We start from the raw sequence: 21,872 nt of genomic DNA, 5'->3' as shown, positions 1-21,872 counted from the left end.
TTAGTAAAGATTGATTCTTTGATTTTAATTCTTTGTTCTTTATCCCTAACTTCTTTAGATCATCAACTAGATCATAAAATGCTTCTTGAAGTTCTTTGAAAGTAAAGTTATCAGGAGTTTCAGCGTTTACCTCATTTTCATATGGCATAAGGCACAAGTTGGCTTGCTCATGTGAATCTTCTTCTTCGGAGCTTGACTTATCACTATCACTCCATATAGCCACCATAGCCTTTTTCTTGTACTTCTTGGGACCCTTCTTAAGTTGTGGACATTCGGACCTGAAGTACCCCAGTTTTTTACATTCATAACAAATAAGGGGTTACTCCTTATCCTTCTCCTTGCTATGCTCTCCTTTGGTAGGTGGCCTCTTCCTCATTCCTTGTTTTCTTTTCTTCAAAAATTTTTTAAACTTTCTAGTGTTGAGGGCCATTTCTTCATCTTGCTCTTCATTTTCAGTTTCTTCGGATTTTTCATCGAGTTGAGTAGTGGACTTGAGGGCGATTGTCCTCTTCTTCTTGGCATCTTCTTCTTGATGTTGTTTCATGCTTAGCTCATGTGTCATTAGCGATCCTAGAAGCTCCTCCAAGGATAAAATATTTAGATCTTTGGCTTCTTGGATTGCGGTCACTTTGGCCTTCCACATCTTTGGTAAAGACCTAAAAATCTTTCTCACAAGATCGTTGTTAGAGTAAGACTTACCAAGACTTTTTAGATCATTAATAATATCCGTAAAATGAGTAAATATTTCAGTTATTGATTCATCATGCTCCATTTTAAAGAGTTCATATTTGTGCACAAGTATATTAATTTTTGATTCCTTAACTTGATTAGTAACTTCATGTGTTATTTCTAATCTATCCCATATTTTCTTAGCTGACATATATGTTGAAATACGATTAAACTCATTAGCATCTAAAGCACAATATAAAACATTCATGGCTTTAGCATTAAGTTGAGCTTTTTTTTTATCAACCTCATCTCATTTTTTTTCAAATTTGATTGATTTTATATCATCAATTATCTTAGTGGATGTGTGTGGTCCATTAACTATGATACTCCACATATCATAGTCAAGTGCCTGAATAAAAAATTTCATCCGAGCTTTCAAATAGGGTAGTTTGACCCATTGAAAAGTGGAGGTTGGTTTGTGGACTACCCCTCGACTAGTGAAGCACCAACTTGAGTTGCTATAGATCTTTAGCTCTTTGATAGTTAAATCAAAGTAGGGCTAGAGCACCGAGCTCTGATACCGCTTGTTGCCCAGCTATGCAATCCAAGAGGGGGGTGAATTGAGTTTTTAAAAATTTAACGTTAATTTAGAACTATGAGGATTAAATAACAATGAGCAGGATATATATAGAGAGTGATTTAAGCAAGATGTAGAAATTAAATACAAGAATGCAAGTAGATAAGGAAATTTAGAAAGAAAGTAAGTAAGCACAATATAAACAAACAAGATTTATAGTGGTTCGGTATCAATCTTACACCTACATCCACTCCCTAAGCTCCTACTTGAGAATTCAAATCTACTAAACCATATTCAACAAGAATACAACATCGGTACCTCCGACTCTAGCTATCCCAAGCTAGAACACTTATTTTTCAGATACAAACTAATCCAATATAATTCGATTCAAAGTTCGGACCAATCTTTTCAAGTTTTGGAACCCTTTCAAAACTAAAGATCAAGACAAAACAGAGTATGTAAGTTAATCACACGAAAATACAAATTTAGCTCCTTTAATGAGCAAATAAAACTTTAAATGTACTTTACACAATAAGAAGGAAGCTTTTCTGATTTTTCTCAAGGTGGTTGAAGACTTGAATGAGCTCTAGAGGGGTTGGTGAACTTGAATTGAAGGCTTCTTTTTTTTGAAGAGGTCTTTTTGCTTAGGACTGAAATGAATACTTGAGTCTCTTCAATCTTACTTCTTTTTTCCTCCTTTAAGTGTCTTTATAGCTTCAATAGATAGCAGAGAGAAATTTGAGCTAAAATTAAGCCGTTGGAGATCATTAAAAGAGTATTAAATACTGTCAAAAAGAGCTAAAAATTAGTTGTTACAGAAGTTTCCATCACAGAGAGTCGACTCATGGGGTCGACCTCTGCACAGGGGTCGACTCATAGGGTCGACCTCTGTGGCACAGAACAGAAAATCACTGTTCTGTATCTTTGGCCTGCACAGCAACAGAGGTCGACTTATGGAGTCGACCCCTTTGAGTGTGCCAGCCAAAAATAGCATATCGTTCAGCCCCTTTTGACAGGAGTCAACTCATAGGGTCGACCTAATTCTTTAAACTTGAATTTCTCTTAATATATCCATCCAAAAAGTATGAAATTACCTCCAATAGATCATAAATCTTCTGTTCTTGCTCTTGAAACTTTCGAATCAGAACTTGATGAAATTATGATTTTACCCCTGAAATATAATAAATCTTTTTTCAAGCCAAAATCATTAGTAATCTCCTCAAATGTGTTGTAATCATCAAAATCAATTCATGGAGTAACACTCTAAATCTGTTCCTATCGTACCATATGAGTTATGGCATAGTAAGAAACCAACTCTTAGGTATCTCAAGATTTGGGGATATCCGGCCCATGTCAAGCGACAACAGATGGACAAGTTAGAGGCTAGATCCTTTAGGACTCGCTTTATAGAGTATCCTAAAAAAATCATGAGATACTACTTCTATCTTTCTAAGGATCACAATGTGATTATGAGCCATCATGCCATCTTCTTGAAAAAAGAGTTTATCCAATATGGAGACGGTGGGAGGAAGATTGAGCTCGAAGAGAAAGTCTCTGAAGAGCATTGAGTCCAAGAATCTAAACCCAATAATGAGCCAGTAGATGTGATACCTCCTCCACCTCATAGATCAAGTAGAGTCTCCTATCCTTCTGAAAGGTACTTAGGTATTCTTACAGTCAGATGGTAAGGTAGAGACCTATAAGGCAAGACTAGTTGCGAAAGGTTATAGTCAACACAAAGGCATTGACTATCTTGAAACTTTTTCGTCCGTAGCCATGCTGAAATCCATCCATACTCTGCTTGCCATAGTAGCCTTTCATGATTATAAAATTTGACAGATAGATGTGAAAACTGTCTTCCTTAATGGATATCTCGAGAAAAATATTTATATGGAGCAGCCTTTGGATTTCACATCCAATGATAATGATCACAAAGTCTACAAGCTGCAAAAATCTATATATAGACTCAAGCAAGTATCTCAGAGTTGGAACACTCACTTTAATGATGTGATTAAAAATAAGGAAGAGCCGTATGTGTATAAAAAAGTCAGTGGGAGTACTGTCACACTCTTCGTATTGTACATGGATGACATCCTTCTGATTGGGAATAATATTTCCATGCTGACATTAGTCAAAGTATAGTTGTCGAAAGAGTTCACCATGAAAGATCTTGAAGAAGCTTTCTACATTTTTAGTATAAAGGTCTATAGAGATAGATCTAAGAGGATGATAGGACTCTCACAGCGAATGTACATAGAGGAGGTGCTGAAGAGGTTCAGCATAAAAAACTCCAAGAGGGATCTTTTGCCCTTTAGATATGGCATTCATCTCTCCAAGAAAATGTGTTCTGACACATCTGAGGAGATCCAGTACATGAGCAAGATCCCTTATGCTTCGGTAATAGGGAGCTTCATGTACACCATATTATATATACGACCTGATATAGTCCTTGTCGTGAGTATCACGAGCAGTTATCAGGTGAATCTACGTGAAGAACACTGGACTACTGTTAAAAATATTCTTAAATACTTAAGAAGGACTAAGAATTTATTATTGATCTTTGATAAGAGATCGGAGTTAGAAGTTGAGGGATACACCGATTCAGACTTCATGACTGATGTCAATGATAGAAAGTCTACATCGAGGTATATCTTCTTGTATAATGATAGTGCAGTTAGTTGGAAGAGTTTCAAGCAGCCGATCATTACAGATTCGACCATGAAAATCGAGTACATCACCGCCTCTAAAGCTACTAAAGAAGTCTTTTAGTTCAAGAAGTTCATTGCGGAGCTGGATGTGATGCCATCCAATGCCATTGCACTGCACTGCGACAACAATGGTGCCATAGCCCTCGCTAAGGAGTCCAGGTCTCACCAGAAATCCAAGCTTATAGAGCAGTGGTTTCACATCATACATGAATATCTCGAGAAGAAGTTCATCGAGGTGTAGAGAGTCAACTCCATGCTAAACATGGTGGATCCATTAACCAAGCCTCTCAGCCAGTAGAAGATCGAAGCTCACCCTGAGAAGATGGGTCTTAGGTATATAGCCAATTGGCTTTAGGTCAAGTGAAAGTTTGTTGGATTTATGCCCTAAAAGCTAATTGTTGGCTGACACATTATGTATTTTTAGGACTTAAACTTATACTTGTAACTTTTTATTATCAATAAAGAGCTTTTTCATTCCAATCATGTTTATGTATCTATGAACAAAAAGGGCAAATCAACATGGCGATGATCTAAAACCTTCAAACAACGTTGACATTGAATAAGACAAAAGACAAAAGAAGCTCGGTAAACAACAACTCAAAGCAAGAATAGATGAGGTAATGAGAAAAATTCCTTTTCATTTCATTAGTAAAGTGTGCATTATAAAGCCTTTGAAGGCCAAGACTCAAGGGACCTCATCTCAACGAGAAAGAAAATCCTTGTCGAAAATCTCCAGTGCCTAAGGGCGAATCAACACAGCGACGATCAGGAACCTTCAAACAACGTCGACATCGAACAAGACAAAAGACAAAAGAAGTTCAGTAAACAACAACTTAATGCAAGAATGGATAAGGTAATGAAAATTTTTTTTTTCATTTCATTAGTGAAGTGTACATTACAAAGTCTTTGAAGGCCAAAAAAGAAAAATGACAAGAAAAAGAAAGAATACATAGAATAAAAGATAAAGAAGCTTTAAAGAAGCTTGGCTTTTTCAGACTTCGAACTCTCAGTTCCAGCCACCATTGAGGATTGCTTTAAGTTTTTGACTTCTTTCAGTTCTTTCTTTCTTAACAGCATCTCCCGAAACATCTGGTGGAACCGCCGACTCTCGCCCTCCGACTCTCGAAGCCTCTTCCTCAGAACTTCAGACTCCACCTCGGCATCCTTGACTGACTGCTGCTCGTAGGCCAGTTGAATCTTCAACCGTTGCAGTTCGGCCTTCTTCTACCCAAGGGCCACAGACAGTTCTTCCATGGTCTCCCTCAAGGAGCAGAGCTCGTCGGAGCCTTGTGCAGGGGTGGACTGGACTCTCTCAGACAACTACCTCTGAAGGCAGGCAACTTCGTCGGTCGTCGTCTTGAGCTTCTTTCGGTAGTCCTCTACTTGCCTGCACCAGCCGACTCGGTAGGCGTTGTAGTTTGCCACAGCATCCTGCAGCTGCTTCTGAAGGTCGGAGAACTTCTTCGATCAATCTCGATCGCGGTCGGCCTGAGTTGCGAGCCAGGATGAGCTCCCTTCCAACTAGCCGATCTTCTTCCGTGCGGCCGCCAGCTCAACTTCAAGGGAGCTGATCTTGGAAGCCTGAGTCCAAGATCGGTCGCTGGCACGTTTTTGGAGTTCCTCAAACTCCATCACGAAGTCAGCCTTCCTCCGGGTGTAGTCCATGAGACCCTTTTTGTGGAGGTCCCGAAAGCGAGTAGCCTCCGCAGCGACTTTCGAATGGCTCTTCCTCAACCGGTGAAGTTCGTCATCCAGCTTCTTTAATTTTTTCATCAAGTGACGAACTTTCCTTTTGAGATCCCGGATCATGGACTTCAAAGAGATCTCTTGCGGCAGGGGAAGAGCTTCGACAGGACACTGTTATAGGAAAACAAGAGTGTCACAACACAAATCAGTGCAAGAAAATAAAAGAGAAGAAGAAAAAGGAGCTCTCTATAAAGAAGAATCTGATTTCATTGATTAAATAGTTTTTAAGTACAAGAGAATGAAGAAAAGTCGCCACGAAGGAAAAATACAAAATTAGAGGTTTCGGACCTCTGGGATAGAAGTGGAGGGGATCGGCACCCCCGGAAGGTCGGTCGCGACAGTCATGGCAATCGAAGAGGTCCCGACTGGAGGAGGACCGACAGCGACTTCAGAAGGTCCGGCTTCATCGTCGGACGCCTTATCCAGGAAGCCGAGGTCCAGTTCGAGAAATTTTCCGACCACCTTCTCCTGGCAGAGCTTGAAGCCCTTGATGAAGGCATCTTAGCCGAACTGGACTTGCAGATCCTCCATCTCGGAGGAGGTCTTGAACTCCTCCACTGCTCGGGCCCCTGCCTCCGAGACTAGGGATGGGATCTACGCCTTCAGCTCAGAGACCTGCACCTTCAGCTCGGAGACCTCGGCCTCTGCCTTCTATCATTCCTCCTCCAAGGCGGCCCTCAGATCGGATGAGGTTTGTCCCTCCTTCTGCAGCACCTCCTAGAGACTTGCGATATCGGTGATCTTCTCCTTGAGATGGATGGCCTCGGCCAGGCAACCTTCCTCCGCCTGGGCTGCCTCCTTCTTAGCATTCTTCATCGCCTTGACGTTGGCGATGAGCTGGTGTCCAATCTGCAAGAGCGGCTGGGGAGTCAATATAAAAGCTAAGGAATAAACTAAGTAAAGAAGCGAGAAGAGGAAAAAAGTGAATTGACCTACCTCGAGAAATGATCCCAAAGAGTCCCAGACCCGCTGCTCAAGATCAGCATGGACGATCCTATGGACAACCTCGAGCAGAATGCACCCTTCGACCAGCCTCTTTATCAAATCTCTATTGTTGAAGGGATTTTCCTCCAGATCTTCCTCAGAGCCGTCAGCCCCCTCGATGGCAACCTTGTGGCTGCGGCTCTTGCGGGCCAGGGTCTTCTTCCTCCTCCTCCTTTCGACCCTCGGTGCCCCCTCGAGACGAGCCTCTGGAGCAGAAACCTCGATCGGGGGGCTCCTTGAAGAGGCTCGAGGGACTTCGGGCTCGACGTCAGAGGGGACGTCGACGGCAACAGCCACCTGGACAGGTGCGGTCGAGCTCATCTCTTCTGTCCTGGCTCTCTTTGTCGACCCCGAAGTCGCGGCACCTTTTCTCTTGTGGGTCTTGAGACCCTGGGCTAACCTCCGAGCCACGCCTGTGTCCATGTCTGCAATAAAAGAAGATCGGCACGGCTCAGAAATAGAATAAGAGAAAGAAAAAGCAGTGAAAAAATATATATATATATATATAGTAATAATAGTACCGGCAGGGTTAAGAGGACTCAGACCGACGTTAAATAAGAGTTGTTCCTTCAGAAGGTCAGAGAAAAGGAGAGCTGGATAGGCCTCGAGCTTATTGGAGGCTTCGAGGTCGTCCCTTCCCAGGCTAGAAGCCCGACAGATGGAATCCCTCAGAGAGCCCTGGGGGGGTAATCCCAGCTCCAAGGTCGGGCATCAGACATAGAAGTACCTCTCCTTTCAGTTGTGGATAGAAGAGGGGGCACCTTTCAACAACCCTTTTCTATCGAACTGGGGAGAGAAGTACCACCAGTCCTTTGTCGAAGGGTGATGCTTGAAAGTATAGAAATTTCTAAACAAAGAAAGGGTTGGCTGGACTTCGGCTAGGCGACAGAGGGAAAGAAACCCTATCAGAAATCTAAAGGAGTTCGGTGCTACAGAAACTAAAGAAATGTTTAAAAAGCGGAAGAGAGCGATGACAAAAGGCGGAAGTGAAAGTCGAAGCCCGGCGTGGAAAGCTTCTTGGCATAAACAGAAGCAGCCAGGAGGAGGAACACTAACCCGGCCAGTTGGCCCGAGAAGCTCCAGCTCGTACTCCAGAGGAATCCCGTACTGAATCCTAATCAGTGAGAGTTCCTTCAAAGTCAGAAAGCTGGGGATGGAGTCTGGTACAAAGATCAGGTGAGGTTCTTCTACAAAGCTAGGATTTTGTGGGACTGGAACGGACGAACTCTTAGAACTGCTAGAGGAGAAAGTGTTGGAGGATATTTTGAATCAAGTGAAAATCCTAAAAATCCCAAAAAAAATTAGAAAAAATAAGAGATGGGGCACTCGCAGAAAACTGAACAAACGGAATGTAAAGGAAGAAAAATAGAAGAAGAACAGTAGGAAAGAAAAAAAAAAGAGGAGAGTTCTGGAACTAACCTAGGCTGGTCCGAGAGGTGCAGAGATGCAGAGATGGGGATCGACTCGAAGAACGCCTAAGGCCGAGAGGAATGGAACTCTCGGAGAAGAAGAAGGGCACCAACAGGACTCTCAAGCAAAGTGAAATCTCTGGAGGAGGAGAGCGGGTTTAAATAGGCAATAAGGCCCGATGCAGTAATGATTGCGGATCTCTTCTGACTGATCTACACTCACCGTGTGTCCCACTCACCATAGCAGGTGGCTAAAAGTGGCTGGCAACTGATAGAACCATTATTGCATCATACCTAGAGCAACACTCCGACGGGAATTTCAAAAAAATCTTTTCGGATCGTCTTGATTTGAAAAGGCTCCAGCACCAGCACGCCAAATGCCAAAATAGCTAGAAACAACCGAGTATGGAAATCGAGGGAGGCAACTTCGGCTGTGAAAATTTTTCTGTACTTCCTTCATTCAGAACCCGAACTCGAAAGTAAGGGGACTGGTGTTGGGTATAAAATAACCCCAGCCGAAGTTCGTAAAAGGCCGACCCTTCCAGGGCTCTTCCGGCTTCCAACCTTATGTGGCATCTTTCCGAACTCCCCCAATCATTCGGACTTCTCCAATCATGAGCTTCTCCATTCATCTATCGGACTGCTCCAAACGCTCTCTGAACTTCACTTTCAGTCGATTCTCTACAGTGGTCGACTATTCTCTGAATCTCTTCCAGACTTCTCCCAGCCACGATCGACTTTACTCCGAACTTCCTCCAGACTTCATCGATGATCGAGCTTCTTCAGCAGTAGGACTTCTACAGTAACCAGACTCCATCCAAGTTTTTACGGTGGTCGACCGTCTTTCGAATTTCAGTCGAACTTCTATCGCAAGCAGTCTACTCCAAACTTCTACTGCAAACGGTCTACTCCGGATCTCTACTGTAAGCGAATTCCATCCGAGCTTCTACTGTAAATGAATTCCTTCCAAACTTCTATTACAGACAGACTTCAGCCGAGCTTCTTCAATAAGCGGTCCCTATCTGGACTTCTATAAGAACCGGACTCCGTCTGAACTTCCATAGCGGATGGATTTCGGACGAACTTCTACAACGGACGAACTCCAGCAGCTGGATTTCTACAATGACCGACCGCCTCTAGTGTCTGCCATACCTCCCCAACCATCAACCTTCAATAGCGTCAGTCGGACTTCAACAATGCCAATCAGACTTCCACAGGATCCTCCAGACTCCTCCAGCAGACGAACCTCTACAACGCCATCCGAAGTCCACTGTCGGTCGACCCTCTGTCGGATTCCTCATGAAACCAGACTTTTCCAACAGAAAATCTCCATCCAAGCTTCTATAGCAGATGACTTTCACCTACAGCATCAGCGCTCTAGGCATCTGACAACAGTGGACTCGTCAGCAACCTCGAAAACATCCGAGCCTCTCTTAGATTGCAGAGACAGAGAGCCATTCTGCTCCATCAAACATCCCAGCCGAGCTTCAACCGTCAGGTCCGAACTCTCTAACAAGTCACGATAATGGCCACTACCCCACTCCACTCTCTATAACGGATTTCACGTGGCTCCACCACTCTCTGGCAAGTCACGACAACAGACACCACTCCACTCTCTATAACAAACTCCACGTGGCCCTGAACGGCCCCCTGACGCCACTACTCTCCGTAACAAACTCTGCGTGGTCCTGAACAGTCCACTACCAGGCAGTTACAGACGTCGCTGTCAATCAGTTACGCTCTTCATATATAAAAAGGGACCTCCAAATACGTTCTTCTCTAAGCTCAAAACTCTATCTCAAAACTCTGCTAAAATCCCATTCGAGTGCTCCATTTCTGTTGAGGCAGAGTACTGACTTGAGCGTCGGAGGATCTTGTCGGAGCACCTCTAACTCCAGTTTAGACTTTTCTTGCAGGTTCCGACGGTGGACGCGATCTCCTCGACTCCAGCTTCTCCGGCATCGACGAAATTCTTCACCAATAAATTCTATAGGATTATCTCTTTCTATCAAGATCGATAGATTTTATCTAGATACACATTCTACTTCTACAATGGACCAACTATCGTCAACATCCACTACAAGATCTCATCGAGGTCATATTCATGTGTCAGTCAAACTCCAGTAGTATTACTGCGAACAATCATGCTATCACAGGTCAAAGAACCATACACACAACTATAGCATCGAGACAATCATTGATGATTAAATAAAAATCTAAGTGATCTCTCATATAATCATGCTCAGTACTAGTTGTTCTCTAAAAATTATCCATACTCGTCGCTCAATGTCTCTACACTGTAAATCAAAGACTCATCTATCTCAAAAGAAGCGATCTATACATCGATCTGTCTGGATCGATCACCATCCTCATGATAATACTATGACTGAGAGCATTTAGAAATTAATTATACATGCTTCTAATTCTCAACTCTTTAAGAATATATATTGAAGTATTAATTTTATGGATGATTCAAGAACACATCAGACTTGAATTAAAATAAAATTTATCTTTTTATTGATCAAATCAATATTTTAAGTACAAAATTATGCTTTAGAGTTATTACAATATGTCTACCGTATTGATTTTTAAGATATACATCTAACAATATGGTCTCATAATATTATTTTGTATGACATATTTGAGCAATTTGGACAGCACTTCTGAACACTACATGAACAAATTAGACGATAATGGCAATCCTTATCTAAGTCTCATGAAAGGCTAAAACCATTGTGTTGAAGATCCATTTAACAATAAAACAAGCTTGGAATTCAGAATGCAAGCTCTGATGCAAGCTATAAATTTTGGATGAAAGCCAAATTGAGCTAGGATATGAAATAGAAATGGCCAGTGAACCCCATCATATGCTTTTTCCATACTAAGCTTCAATATAGCTAATCCCCTCATTGGTAGAGCTTTCTCTAATGAATGTATAATTTTCTAGGTGAGAAGAATATTCTCTACTATGCTTCTATCTTATGCAAAAGCTTCTAATTCCAAGAAATTAAGGATAGTAATATGATTTACAGTCTTTTCATCATAATTTTGGCCACTATTTTATAAGTTGTATTGTATAGGCTTATGGGTCTATAATCACTAGGCTTCTTTGGGTTATTTTTTATAGGAACAAGAGTAATATATGTTCTACTCCATGAATCTAATATAGTTGTAGTGCAAAAGAAATGCCACACAGTTTGTATTACTTTTTTTTTATCCAATACCAAAATTTTTAGAAGAAGAAAGTAGGATAGCCATCTGATCCTAAGGCTTTATTTGGATTCATTCCTTTGATAGCCTCTTCTATATCCTCTTGCAACACTTGCTTAGTCAGATTAGTGTTTTATTCATTAACACCAATGGCTGAATAGTTGAAATGCTCATATCATCCACATTTTGTTGGATGGTCCACCGATGTTGAAAGTGCTCCAGAAGGATTAGGCCAATATCATCTAAATTTTCTATTTGTAAACCCTACTCTACTTGCAATATTAAAATTCTATTCTTTCTTCTCCTTAATATAGTAGCTCAATGAAAAAACTTGTTATTTAAGTCTTCTCCTTTCCACCATGTAGCTCTAGCCTTTTATTTCCATAGAATCTGTTGCATATGCAAGGTTTTGTTATGCTTTCTTAATAGGGCCATAAGTTGACCATATTGTTGATTAGATGTCCTTGCTTGTTGGGCTTCCTTGAGTTGGATGTCATAAATTTATATTTAGAGTTGCTGTCCTTGGGTAGATATATTGCCTATTTGATGCTTCTATCTTATGATAGCCTAATGGGTGCTATGTAGAAGCATAGTTAATTTGACACGAGGGAAGTAATTGCCATCACAATGCCATGCTTGACTCACTACCTCATGAATACCTTTGCAATACATGTACATCTTCTCAAATTTGAGGGGAGCAACTTTCCTAGGTATACTTTCAACCAGAGATAAATGAATGAAACAATGGTCGGAAGCAAACCTAGTTAGGTAAAATTTTGCCAACTCGAGAAACAAATTCAACCATCGATGTGAAGCAAACACGTGATTTATTCATTCCCAAACTCTAGCCCTCCCCTACCTATTGTTGCACTAGGTAATTATGGGACCTTGAAATCCCATGTCTATGAGCCGAGCTCAATGAATGAGGCCTCTAAACTCCTAGATATTTCTATTTACTTGAAAATGCTGTCCTCCCTTCTTATTTGAGACATGTAAAATATAATTAAAATCACCCATCAAGAGAAGAGGTAGTTATAGTGTCAATATTGTCTTAATTTTCATCCACAGTTGCTTGTGCTCTAAGCCACTGGTGCTTGCATAAACAACCCCCAAAATCAAGGAGTAGTTTTGATTAGTGGATAAAATCCCGAATACTACCTGCCTATCCATATGGGGGAAACTAATGTTATCCAAAATTTTTCTTCATACTACTATTATATCTCCTAATAGCCCCTGTGCATGTATCATATAAATATTTCATTATGGTCCAATAAATCTCCTCATCCTAGCTAGGACTTGTAAAAAAGCCTTTTCTCAAAAAAATAGCATATATCCGATTCATATTGCCTAATTAGGGATCTGGCATAATTTGCAAAGGATAGCTTTGCCACCCCTTTGCAATTCCATTAAATTGTCTTCATTTAGATTTCATCAAGGACACAGGTAGTCCCCCTCAGCTACATCATTTGTTTGACCTCAATTAGTCTAAACAACAACCTCCTTCGAGTTGTGGGTCATTTTAGCATCTTCGGTAACACCCTATATCCCCCTCTCCCTATCTCCTAGGCTATCTAACTTTCACTGCAATTTGGTAAAATAAACATGATATGAATGAGTTGCATTACCCTAATCAAGTGCTTAACTCCCTGCAAAAATTGAACATGGATGTCCCCCATGGAAGATGACCTAGATAGCTACCTCTTGTGTTGACTTGTTGTGATTGCAGCAATAGGTCTCTAGACTTCCTTGTATGTAATCTTCCACCTTAGGAAAATTACAGTAAAAGTTTGTTGGTTTGGTCCATCATCCTGAGAACCTAAGTCCTCCAAGATAAGTAGCTTCGTCTGTAGAAGAGAGTCTGATCTAGCTGCCTTGCAAATCTCTAGTGTATCATTTTTTGTTGGAGATCTCTTTCTTTTTTCTTGGCCCCTCTAACACTCATAGCTATGGCTATAGCATCCAGTGCCAACACTCTCTCAATATTTTGTGGTTCAATTTTCTCAAATAGTTTGTTCACTAGTGGAGTGAACTGAGATCATGAAGCTAATCGTTTGGATGATTGTGCTCTTTTTGTAATATACATATGAATTATTTATCAATAAATAAAAGTTATTTTGGCATCTTTCATCATAAAGTTATATCTTTCTTGTTAAAACTCTTGTGTTGTGATGAAGTCTTTGAAATTATAAAATAATCGATAAAAGAAGATTTATCGTATAGTTCTTAAACATGTACGCGATCAAATGATACGTCATTAAAAGATGATGATGTTTATCGAGTAAAGATCATTGTGTACCATATAGGTTGGTTGTCCTCTTAACTAAGGAGTATGGAGATACTAATATAGTATACAAATGAGATGTCAGAGTATATCATCACTGAATAAGTGACTCACCTGCTGAGCACTCTATTATTGAGAGCTACTTACATAGCATATGGGCATAAGTGTATCTTAAATATGAGATCATCATAGTAACTTACAAGCAATTCACTGTGTTTTGATGTCGGACTATCTGTATTTCTAATTCATTGATGGAAGATTATTGGGTGCGTGGATCAAGATGAGATTAAATCCTCTAGATTATAGGAGCTAATACATCACTGTATTTTAATTTAGTAAAATTTTGATCAGGATAATTCATCTGATGGTTTTGAAAGATTGGAATATAATGTGGATGATTCTTTCAGAGTTGACAGTTTAGCCCTAGATCATCCTTGAGCATTCAAGGTCAAAGGAATGAATTATGCAATAATGATATGCATAGGTTCTTGAATATTGCCTTACAAATATTCGATCTATCCAGATATTGAAAATTATTGCTAGATGATAACTTCGATTAGTATAAAAAATGATTTCTGTGCTACCGGCTTAGTGTTCGAATCTATGGAGTCACGTAGAAAGTCAAGTAACATAAAAAATGATTAACCTAAGTTTATATGTTTAATTTGAAAGTATATGACTTGATTGAATATATGGATTGATTTGATTGAGAATTAAGTTATGGATCATACAGGATTAAACAGTTGACTATGTCTAGCTAGCACTAGACATGAAGTTTAGATTCAATTTCGAAGATGAACAAGATTTGATCTATGATCCAAGGAGTCTATGAGAGATTAGATTTAAGTGTTAATTAATTTTAAATTAGATCTGATTTAATTAGACTTAATTAAGTTAAAAAATTTTAAGTTAGACTTGATCCTAAATCTTAAACAGTTTGGGATTGACAGTATATTCGAAATTGATTGGAATCAGGTTCGAATTGGATTCATTTTGATCTATATTTAGATTAGATCCTTAAAGTCCAATTTTGTTGGGACTCTCTCTCTTCATGGCTAACCAAAAGAGGGTGGGGGTGCTGGTTTTGCTGCCCCCCTCTTGGGTGTAGGCATGGGCGCATGGAGGTGCCAAGTTAGGTGCCTATTCTATCTCAAATAGGACTCCTTAAATAGGGGATGGAATAATTCAAAGCTGATTTGAATTAGGACTCTTAGTCTATTGGGTCATGGGGAATCATCGATAAATAGGGAGGACTTCTAACCATCAAAGTATAACAATTAGATTGTATGCTAAGGTAAAAAAGAGAGAGAGAGGTGGCATCCAAGAGAAGAAAGGCATCCTTCTCCTTGGCGTGTGGGTTTTTAGGCATCCAATCCTCTTGGTGTGAAGAGGCTCTAGCATCCCAATTTCAGGTGTAAGGCATCACACCAAAGCTCTTCTTTCTTTCCTTCTTGCTGTCTTGAGAAGGTACGACGATATGAGACTTCATCTCGCTTTCCTGTGAAGTTTGACATACGTGCGAAGTAGAGAGTTTATACGTTCAAACCTTTGTGAGACTTCGAATTTAGAATCTTTTGAAGATTTGATCTCTATTCTACTGTGTATCAGATAAAGATAAAATCTATGTTAGCTTATTATAGAAAAAATTTTAGATGCTTCTTGGCGATCCATCCTTGAAATAGATTTTTCCCTTCAAAAGCCACCTTTGGTATGGATTCAAGCTTAGAAATAGTTGATTTTGGTGGTGATTTCCTCATAGTCTTCTTGGGTTATATCCATGTGGATGAGGATTGTTCACTAATGAGGATGGAAGTGGGAGATCTTCCACCTCCCTTAGGTGGCATGGGTGAGACTGGTACCCTAGCAGTGTGAATCCAGGACCATACACTTGTTTGGCTCCCTAGATCTCGGTGCAACCACAAGATTCCCTGGTTCTCCCCATCAGGCCATAGGTGTAGCAGATGTCTGGCAACTCTTCATGAAAGAATTGCTGCCAAATCATGTTATCTTTGACCCGAATTTATGTTCCTGGATAGACACTCTTCTCCACATCGATGAGGATGTAGACTCTAGCAAAACTCTTCTATTTTGAAGACTCCATCCATTCATCAAGAGAGATAGGAGAACTAGCCATAATATCTTGAATATCTTTTTTTTATTCCATAATTTCGTAGGCATTCGGTAGCCAAACCCAAACCCTAGCTTGATGGATCTTGTCCTGATCAGGTTGAAATTCATCCTCTAGCTTTCAAGTGCCAGCAATTGGCTAGCCAAGGGCCAAGGGCCTTTGACAAGGATCTTTACTTGGACCTCTTCAGAGGGTAGATCAAAGAGTTGAACATTCTCTGATAGAGGTGAGACTTAGAAATTACTTTCCATATTCCATCTCATCCTCATTTCGTATTGGATAAACAGTAATGGAAAGTCTTTTTCTAAGAACTTACCATTTAATGCTGCATTCTACTAATTATATGACTTATTGATATCCTCATCAATGAATGCTACTATCTATGTGAAACCTCTCTTGCAGCATAGCAACCACGTCCGTTGTAGCTTTAGAGGTCTAGTTGTTGAAACTTTCAGCTTTTCCCTAGGTGGCATGATTGTAGTTATGCGATTATCCTATCAAAACTAGTGTGATGACCATTATACAAGGATTTTCACCACCATCCCACCACTATTCGAAGGAGATAGATCTAGATAGGAATATAATGTAGGACTGTAGTGAAAAGGCTACAACATAGGGCTATGGTAAGGGGGTCGTATGGGCTTATGATAAGAGGTGTAGTAAGGAGCTAAAGTAAATGGTGTAAAACAGAGCTATGGTAGAAAAGCTAAATTATACCAACTATTAGCATAAAATGATAAAAATAAAAATATGATAATATAAATGAATTGTTTTGATGGATTTTTGAAATAATTATAATATAATTGCTAGTCTTCACAACTGCCCATATCTCTACAATCTTCAATGGTTTTGACTGTTTATATCTATAATTCCATGTATGTTAACTACAAACCCTATTACTTTATGTCTTTTAGTCTATGACTTCCATCAGAGCACAATGGCTAATCACTATCAAATCTCTTAACCTTTTTGAACCACCCATCTATGGTTTGGCCGAATGATCTATTTGTTCGGTTTACATTTTTATACATAACATAATCTATTATGATTGAACTCCATCACATTTGGTAGAAGTCACGTGGCTCTTGCTTATCTAATTCCTCAAATCTACTCATGTGGTGCTTGCCATCAATTGCCAGCTAGACTATAAATATTGGTATAAATAGGTCCAAAGAAAGATCTGCTATATCGGGAAGCTAAATTAAATGCTAAATTTTGGAATGTCTTAACATATCCATACGATGTATTGATGCACTTTTTTTGAAATTGGATAAACTTTTAAAATGGACAACATGGCACCATCCTTTAAGAGCGTGGCTTGTGGAGTAGTCTAAGTCAAATTTCATTCTTTAGATTCTTAAATGGACAGATTAGTATAAATATTTCTTTTTTAGAGAAAGATTTTGACCAAAATTGTATCTCCAAATTTAGAAAGAATTACGTAAAGAGGTTGAAGGTAAAGTTTATGTAAAAGTTAAGTTTATTTTCTATTAAATTTTTACTTTTCATAATTATTTTTATAAGATATGCTTGTTTCAAAAATGTTGTTCTTTTTTAATGAGAAGCAGAATCCAAATTGCGTAAAGATGGAACTCACTAATATAAATAGATGCTTTATAACTCAGTTTTATTATTTGTTAATAAAAAAAAGACCTAGATCCTATTTTAATTTATTAATTTTTTTTATTTTTTTATCTTTTAAAGAGATTTTGATTGAGTGATTCGAAGGAATTACTTCTTCTTAATTGAATCATAACTCTTTTTAAAAAAATTATTTTTTAATAAATAAATACTATTAATTATTCTTTAAATATTAACATATCTAAATAATTTTCTCTCCAAACAAAACAAAAATCCAAGTCCATATTTATAATGAAATGACAAACATCTGACAAACATTGGATTCATCGATCATATGTCGGGACTTCAACTTATATATCAACACATGTGAATATTTCCTATGATATATAACATTGGAGATCCTCCATGCAACCAATTAAAATATATTACATTTTATTCATATATTGGAGTTGATCTATCATTCAACATATAAGCATTCATTTTTTGTATATGTACTTCATAAAAAGTCGATCTCACAAACAATCAAATCATTATATCAATTTACTCATTGCAAATTTATACATGATGAAACTTTTTTTTTTTGGTACATTCTGTTTAAAATGCATATCCTGCATTGCTTTGCTTTAATAAAATATATTAGGCATAAGATTCATTATATGTGTTTTAAGTCAATCCATTTCATTAATTTACTTTTTTCATGGGATTTGATTACAAAAATTTTTCTTTGTAATGAAAATTAAATGTGCATGACAGGATATAAAAAAATTGAAAACTATGTTTTATATATTTATAATTTTGATTAAGTTTTATATTGTGAAATATATGAGCTTTAAGCAAACTGTATTAGGCGCACGATTTATCAGGTGGGTTTTAGCCTAATTTCATTTAATAATTTTCATAATATCATAAATTAAACCTTTTGATACGACATCATTCTTCCAACGAAAATGTCTTAATATGTACATTTATATTATGTGAATCTTAAAATTGGAATGATGAAATTTTTATAATTTTTATATATTTACCAATAACATAATATATCATAATTATTTTCTTATTACATGGTCTATGCTTGTAAATATTTTATGTGCATGTCCACACGTGGCTTTTATACTATTGACTATTTTTGTAATTATATTTAAATAAAGCATAGAAAATATCATTATTTTTATATTTATAAAAACTATTCTGTAACTTAAATTAGGATTTTACTGTGGTATTTTTTTATAATTTTTTATTATAAAAGATATTTAAGAAATTACACCACTACCAAATCTATCACTTTCCTCTTTTTCTTATATTTTATAAAAAATAATATTTTAATATTTTTTAATCCTCTTTTATATTTTTTTTCTTACCACCCGTCTGCTTGCCATTGCTTGTTGCCACCCCAACCACCCCCCTCATCCTCTTTTGCCCACCTCTCCTTCACTTAAGTTGCTCATCGGGCTTTAGGCCGTCAAAATTAGAACCGGATGAATGGATGGTCGGATCTCGAGAAAGAGGCAATCAAGGCAGCAGGGAGAGGCAACTGCAGTAGTGCAGTCAAGATGGCAAGGGAGGAGCAGAGCTTGATCAGAGGCGGTCAAGATGGAGGGGAGAGGCAGCCACAACAATTAGAGGCGAAGAAAAAAAAAAAGGGTCTAGCGGGGTTGGATTTCATTGGTCGGAGATTGAGAAGGAGATGATCAAGGTGGCTATAGTACCGGAGGTGAAGGTGAAATGGAGTGTGGGGTGGAGCTTGATTACTAACTGGAGGTCGAGAAGGAGGTGGCAGGGGAGAAGCGGCTGCAATAGTCAAAGGAGAAAATGAAAAAGTAGAGTGGACGGGGCTTGCTCATTGGCCAAAGATCGAGAAGGAGGTGGTTGAGATGGCAGGGGAGAGGTAAGGCTTGATTGGTAGTAGTCAAGCCAGTGAGAGAAGAGGAGGGCAGTGGTTGGAAAGAAAGGAGAAGAAAAATGAGGAAGAAAAAAGAAGAAAAGAGAATAAAAATTTAAAATATATAATTTTTCAAATATTTTTAAATTTTTAATTATTTGCAGCATCAAGTTGACTTCTCATTTTCAAATCATCTGCTAAAATTGATTGTGGATGGATAAATCAGTATCATCTATTTTGAATCGGATGGTCAGGAAAAAAAAAAAAAAAAAAAAAAAAAAAAAAAAAAAAAAAAAAAAAAAAAAAAAAAAAAAAAAAAAAAGAAAAAGACTAAAAGAGGTTTTAGAGTATGCAGCAAAGCCCCTTAAATTAACGTTGGGGGTCCTCTCGTGCACGGCCTTTTTCGCTGAGTGAGTGAGTGAAGATGGGCCGACCGGGTCTAGTAGTTGCCTATGCGGGCGGTGCAAGCACCTCCTCTTATGAGACAACCCCAAGATTTAAACCCGCCAGGTTCGCCGTTCCTGCCGAACGAAGGGAGGCGGAGGCGGGTGTTCTGAGCACGCACGGCTACCGCGTCGCTAGTCGTGCCTCGCCCTACGGGCACCGACCTTCAAGAACTCGAATACCCTTGCAAAACCCTAACAAACCTAGCGTTCTTCCCTTCGGATTAGGAACCGTCCTCTCTGATCGCCCTCTTATCTCCACGTTCGTCGACATTCTGCTTTATTGAGTTCGATTTCGCTTCTCTCTTGAGGTTTTTCTTGGCCTTTCTTGCTCGGAATTATGCAGGAGAAGCTAAGATGCACGAAGGAACCGTATATCGAGGACGTCGGCCCTCGAAAGATGTGAGATGAACGAGTTTTTGGAACACTGATTTAAAATATTAGATTGCTTTCCAGTCTTGCTTCCTGAACTCAAGTTTGTTCTTTGGAAGTGCAATCATTCTTTTTTACATTGACCCTCTCTCTTATTATTTCCGCAGAAAAAGCATTCGATTTAGCACGTTTTCTGGTGAGGAAATACGGAAACTGGCAGAGGTGCAAGTCTGGAACAATAGAATCTACGACCTCAATCTGAAACCGATCGAGAATGGTTTGCTTGATCCTCGAATGGTACTTCCTGGTCCATTTGCCTTTTATCCTTTCCTGATTTTCTTCTTCTTAGTTTCATCTTCTTGATTGGATTAGTATATCTTGTACCATCACGCTCTTTTTCTGTTAAAAGAAGATTAAATATAGATACATGATTTGTATATTCTGATTGCATGCTACATCGATCGGCAATGGGAAATCGATGCCAGAGAATTAGGGTGATACAAGGAAGTCTCAATAATTTTGTTATGGCATCATCATGAATTTTAACCATTTATATGGAAGACTTATTCCAAGTTTTTGACACACCTCGAACTCAGCTGAATTTTTGTGTCTGTTGCATCTAGCAAGGACTCTTCGGAAGGTAATTAAGCAACTCCACTATACAAGCATCTTCATGCTTTATAGGGATGATGATGTTCATAGGCTGGTGAACTTGGGGCAAGAGTATGCAGGAGTTTGATGGCCACCTGAAGTCTGCTCAGTTAGTGCCTGTTACTCATGTCTTGTCACTGGAATTTTCACAACTGTAAACTGATGACCAGCGCCTTATGATCCAGGGTGGTTGCCTTGAAGGCCTTCAATGAATGATACTGGTGTCTCAGAAAGCTGAAAGCTGACCTGCTGAATGCAGTTCACAATGAAACTACATAACTGCTGTTTAGTGGGAAGCTTGCTGAAGTCTCTTGGTCTCCCCATTACCCTTAAAAGAAATGTTAATTATGTCAGCAAACACATGATATTTCTTAACAGGGGTATCCATAGTTTCTGTATAGTAGTTTTTATGTCAATGGTAATGAAAAATTATACTAAATGAAAAAAAGTGGGGGTACAATTGGAGATGTGCTTCCCGAAGCTGACATGGAAGCATGATAATTGATGAATATTGTGTACATCCATAGTATTTAGATTTTTGCTAGAGTCACAAACACTTAGGAAATTTTTCTTAAAAAAGAAAATTGAAATACTAGTGCTCTTTGAAGGATACATAATAACACTATCTTTCTCATAGTCATGTTTCATTCCACTAAAATGTAAATTTACTCTGGTGTCATATTCTCTTTATCTAAAATTGCAGGGGGCTCCCAACAGACAAACTGAGTGCGCTACATGCCATGGAAATTTCACTGATTGTCCTGGACACTTTGGATACTTGAAGCTCACACTCCCTGTTTTTAATGTTGGCTATTTTAATTCTATACTAAACATCTTGAAGTGTATTTGTAAGGTATGTCTCTTCCTCTAAGACATGTTTCATAATTTTCTTGTAATTTAGAGCTTGAGTCACTACTTCTATTTAGATGTTTTATCAGAAACTTCTACTTTTATTATGTAATGATGCTGATTCTAATGTTAGTGTGCTACGATATGCTTTATAGGGCTGTGGTAGGATACTTCTTGATGAGACACTTCGCAAATCATATTTGAAGAAAATGAGAAATCCTAAAGCTGATATCTTTCAGAAGAATGCTCTCATGAAGATGGTTAGAGACAAATGCAAACCTTCTCGTTGCCTCCGGTGTGGATATGCAAATGGTTAGTGTTATGCTATTAGTTCTTTATAGTGCTTTTAATACTACGATGTGGTGCTATTTTCTTTGTTGTTTGC

At 38.8% G+C, this 21,872-nt stretch overlaps 1 protein-coding gene across 1 annotated transcript in view; it reads left to right on the top strand.

Moving 5' to 3' along the window:
* The first annotated feature begins 19,673 nt into the window (after nt 1–19,673).
* LOC105034397 (DNA-directed RNA polymerase III subunit 1) overlaps nt 19,674–21,872 on the top strand; it is a 40,672-nt gene continuing 38,473 nt past the window's right edge. The window contains exons 1-5 of the mRNA XM_073257914.1: nt 19,674–19,844; nt 19,928–20,017; nt 20,155–20,284; nt 21,342–21,491; nt 21,643–21,799. Of these exons, the coding sequence (XP_073114015.1) occupies nt 19,956–20,017; nt 20,155–20,284; nt 21,342–21,491; nt 21,643–21,799 (499 nt within the window). The 5' untranslated portion in view covers nt 19,674–19,844; nt 19,928–19,955. The remainder of the gene's footprint in view (nt 19,845–19,927; nt 20,018–20,154; nt 20,285–21,341; nt 21,492–21,642; nt 21,800–21,872) is intronic.

The sequence above is a fragment of the Elaeis guineensis genome, chromosome 5 (genome assembly GCF_000442705.2).
Source record: "Elaeis guineensis isolate ETL-2024a chromosome 5, EG11, whole genome shotgun sequence".
In the NCBI taxonomy this organism is placed as follows: Eukaryota; Viridiplantae; Streptophyta; class Magnoliopsida; order Arecales; family Arecaceae; genus Elaeis; species Elaeis guineensis.
The sequence above is the reverse complement of the archived record's forward strand: the minus strand, read 5'-3'. Positions and strand labels throughout refer to the sequence as shown.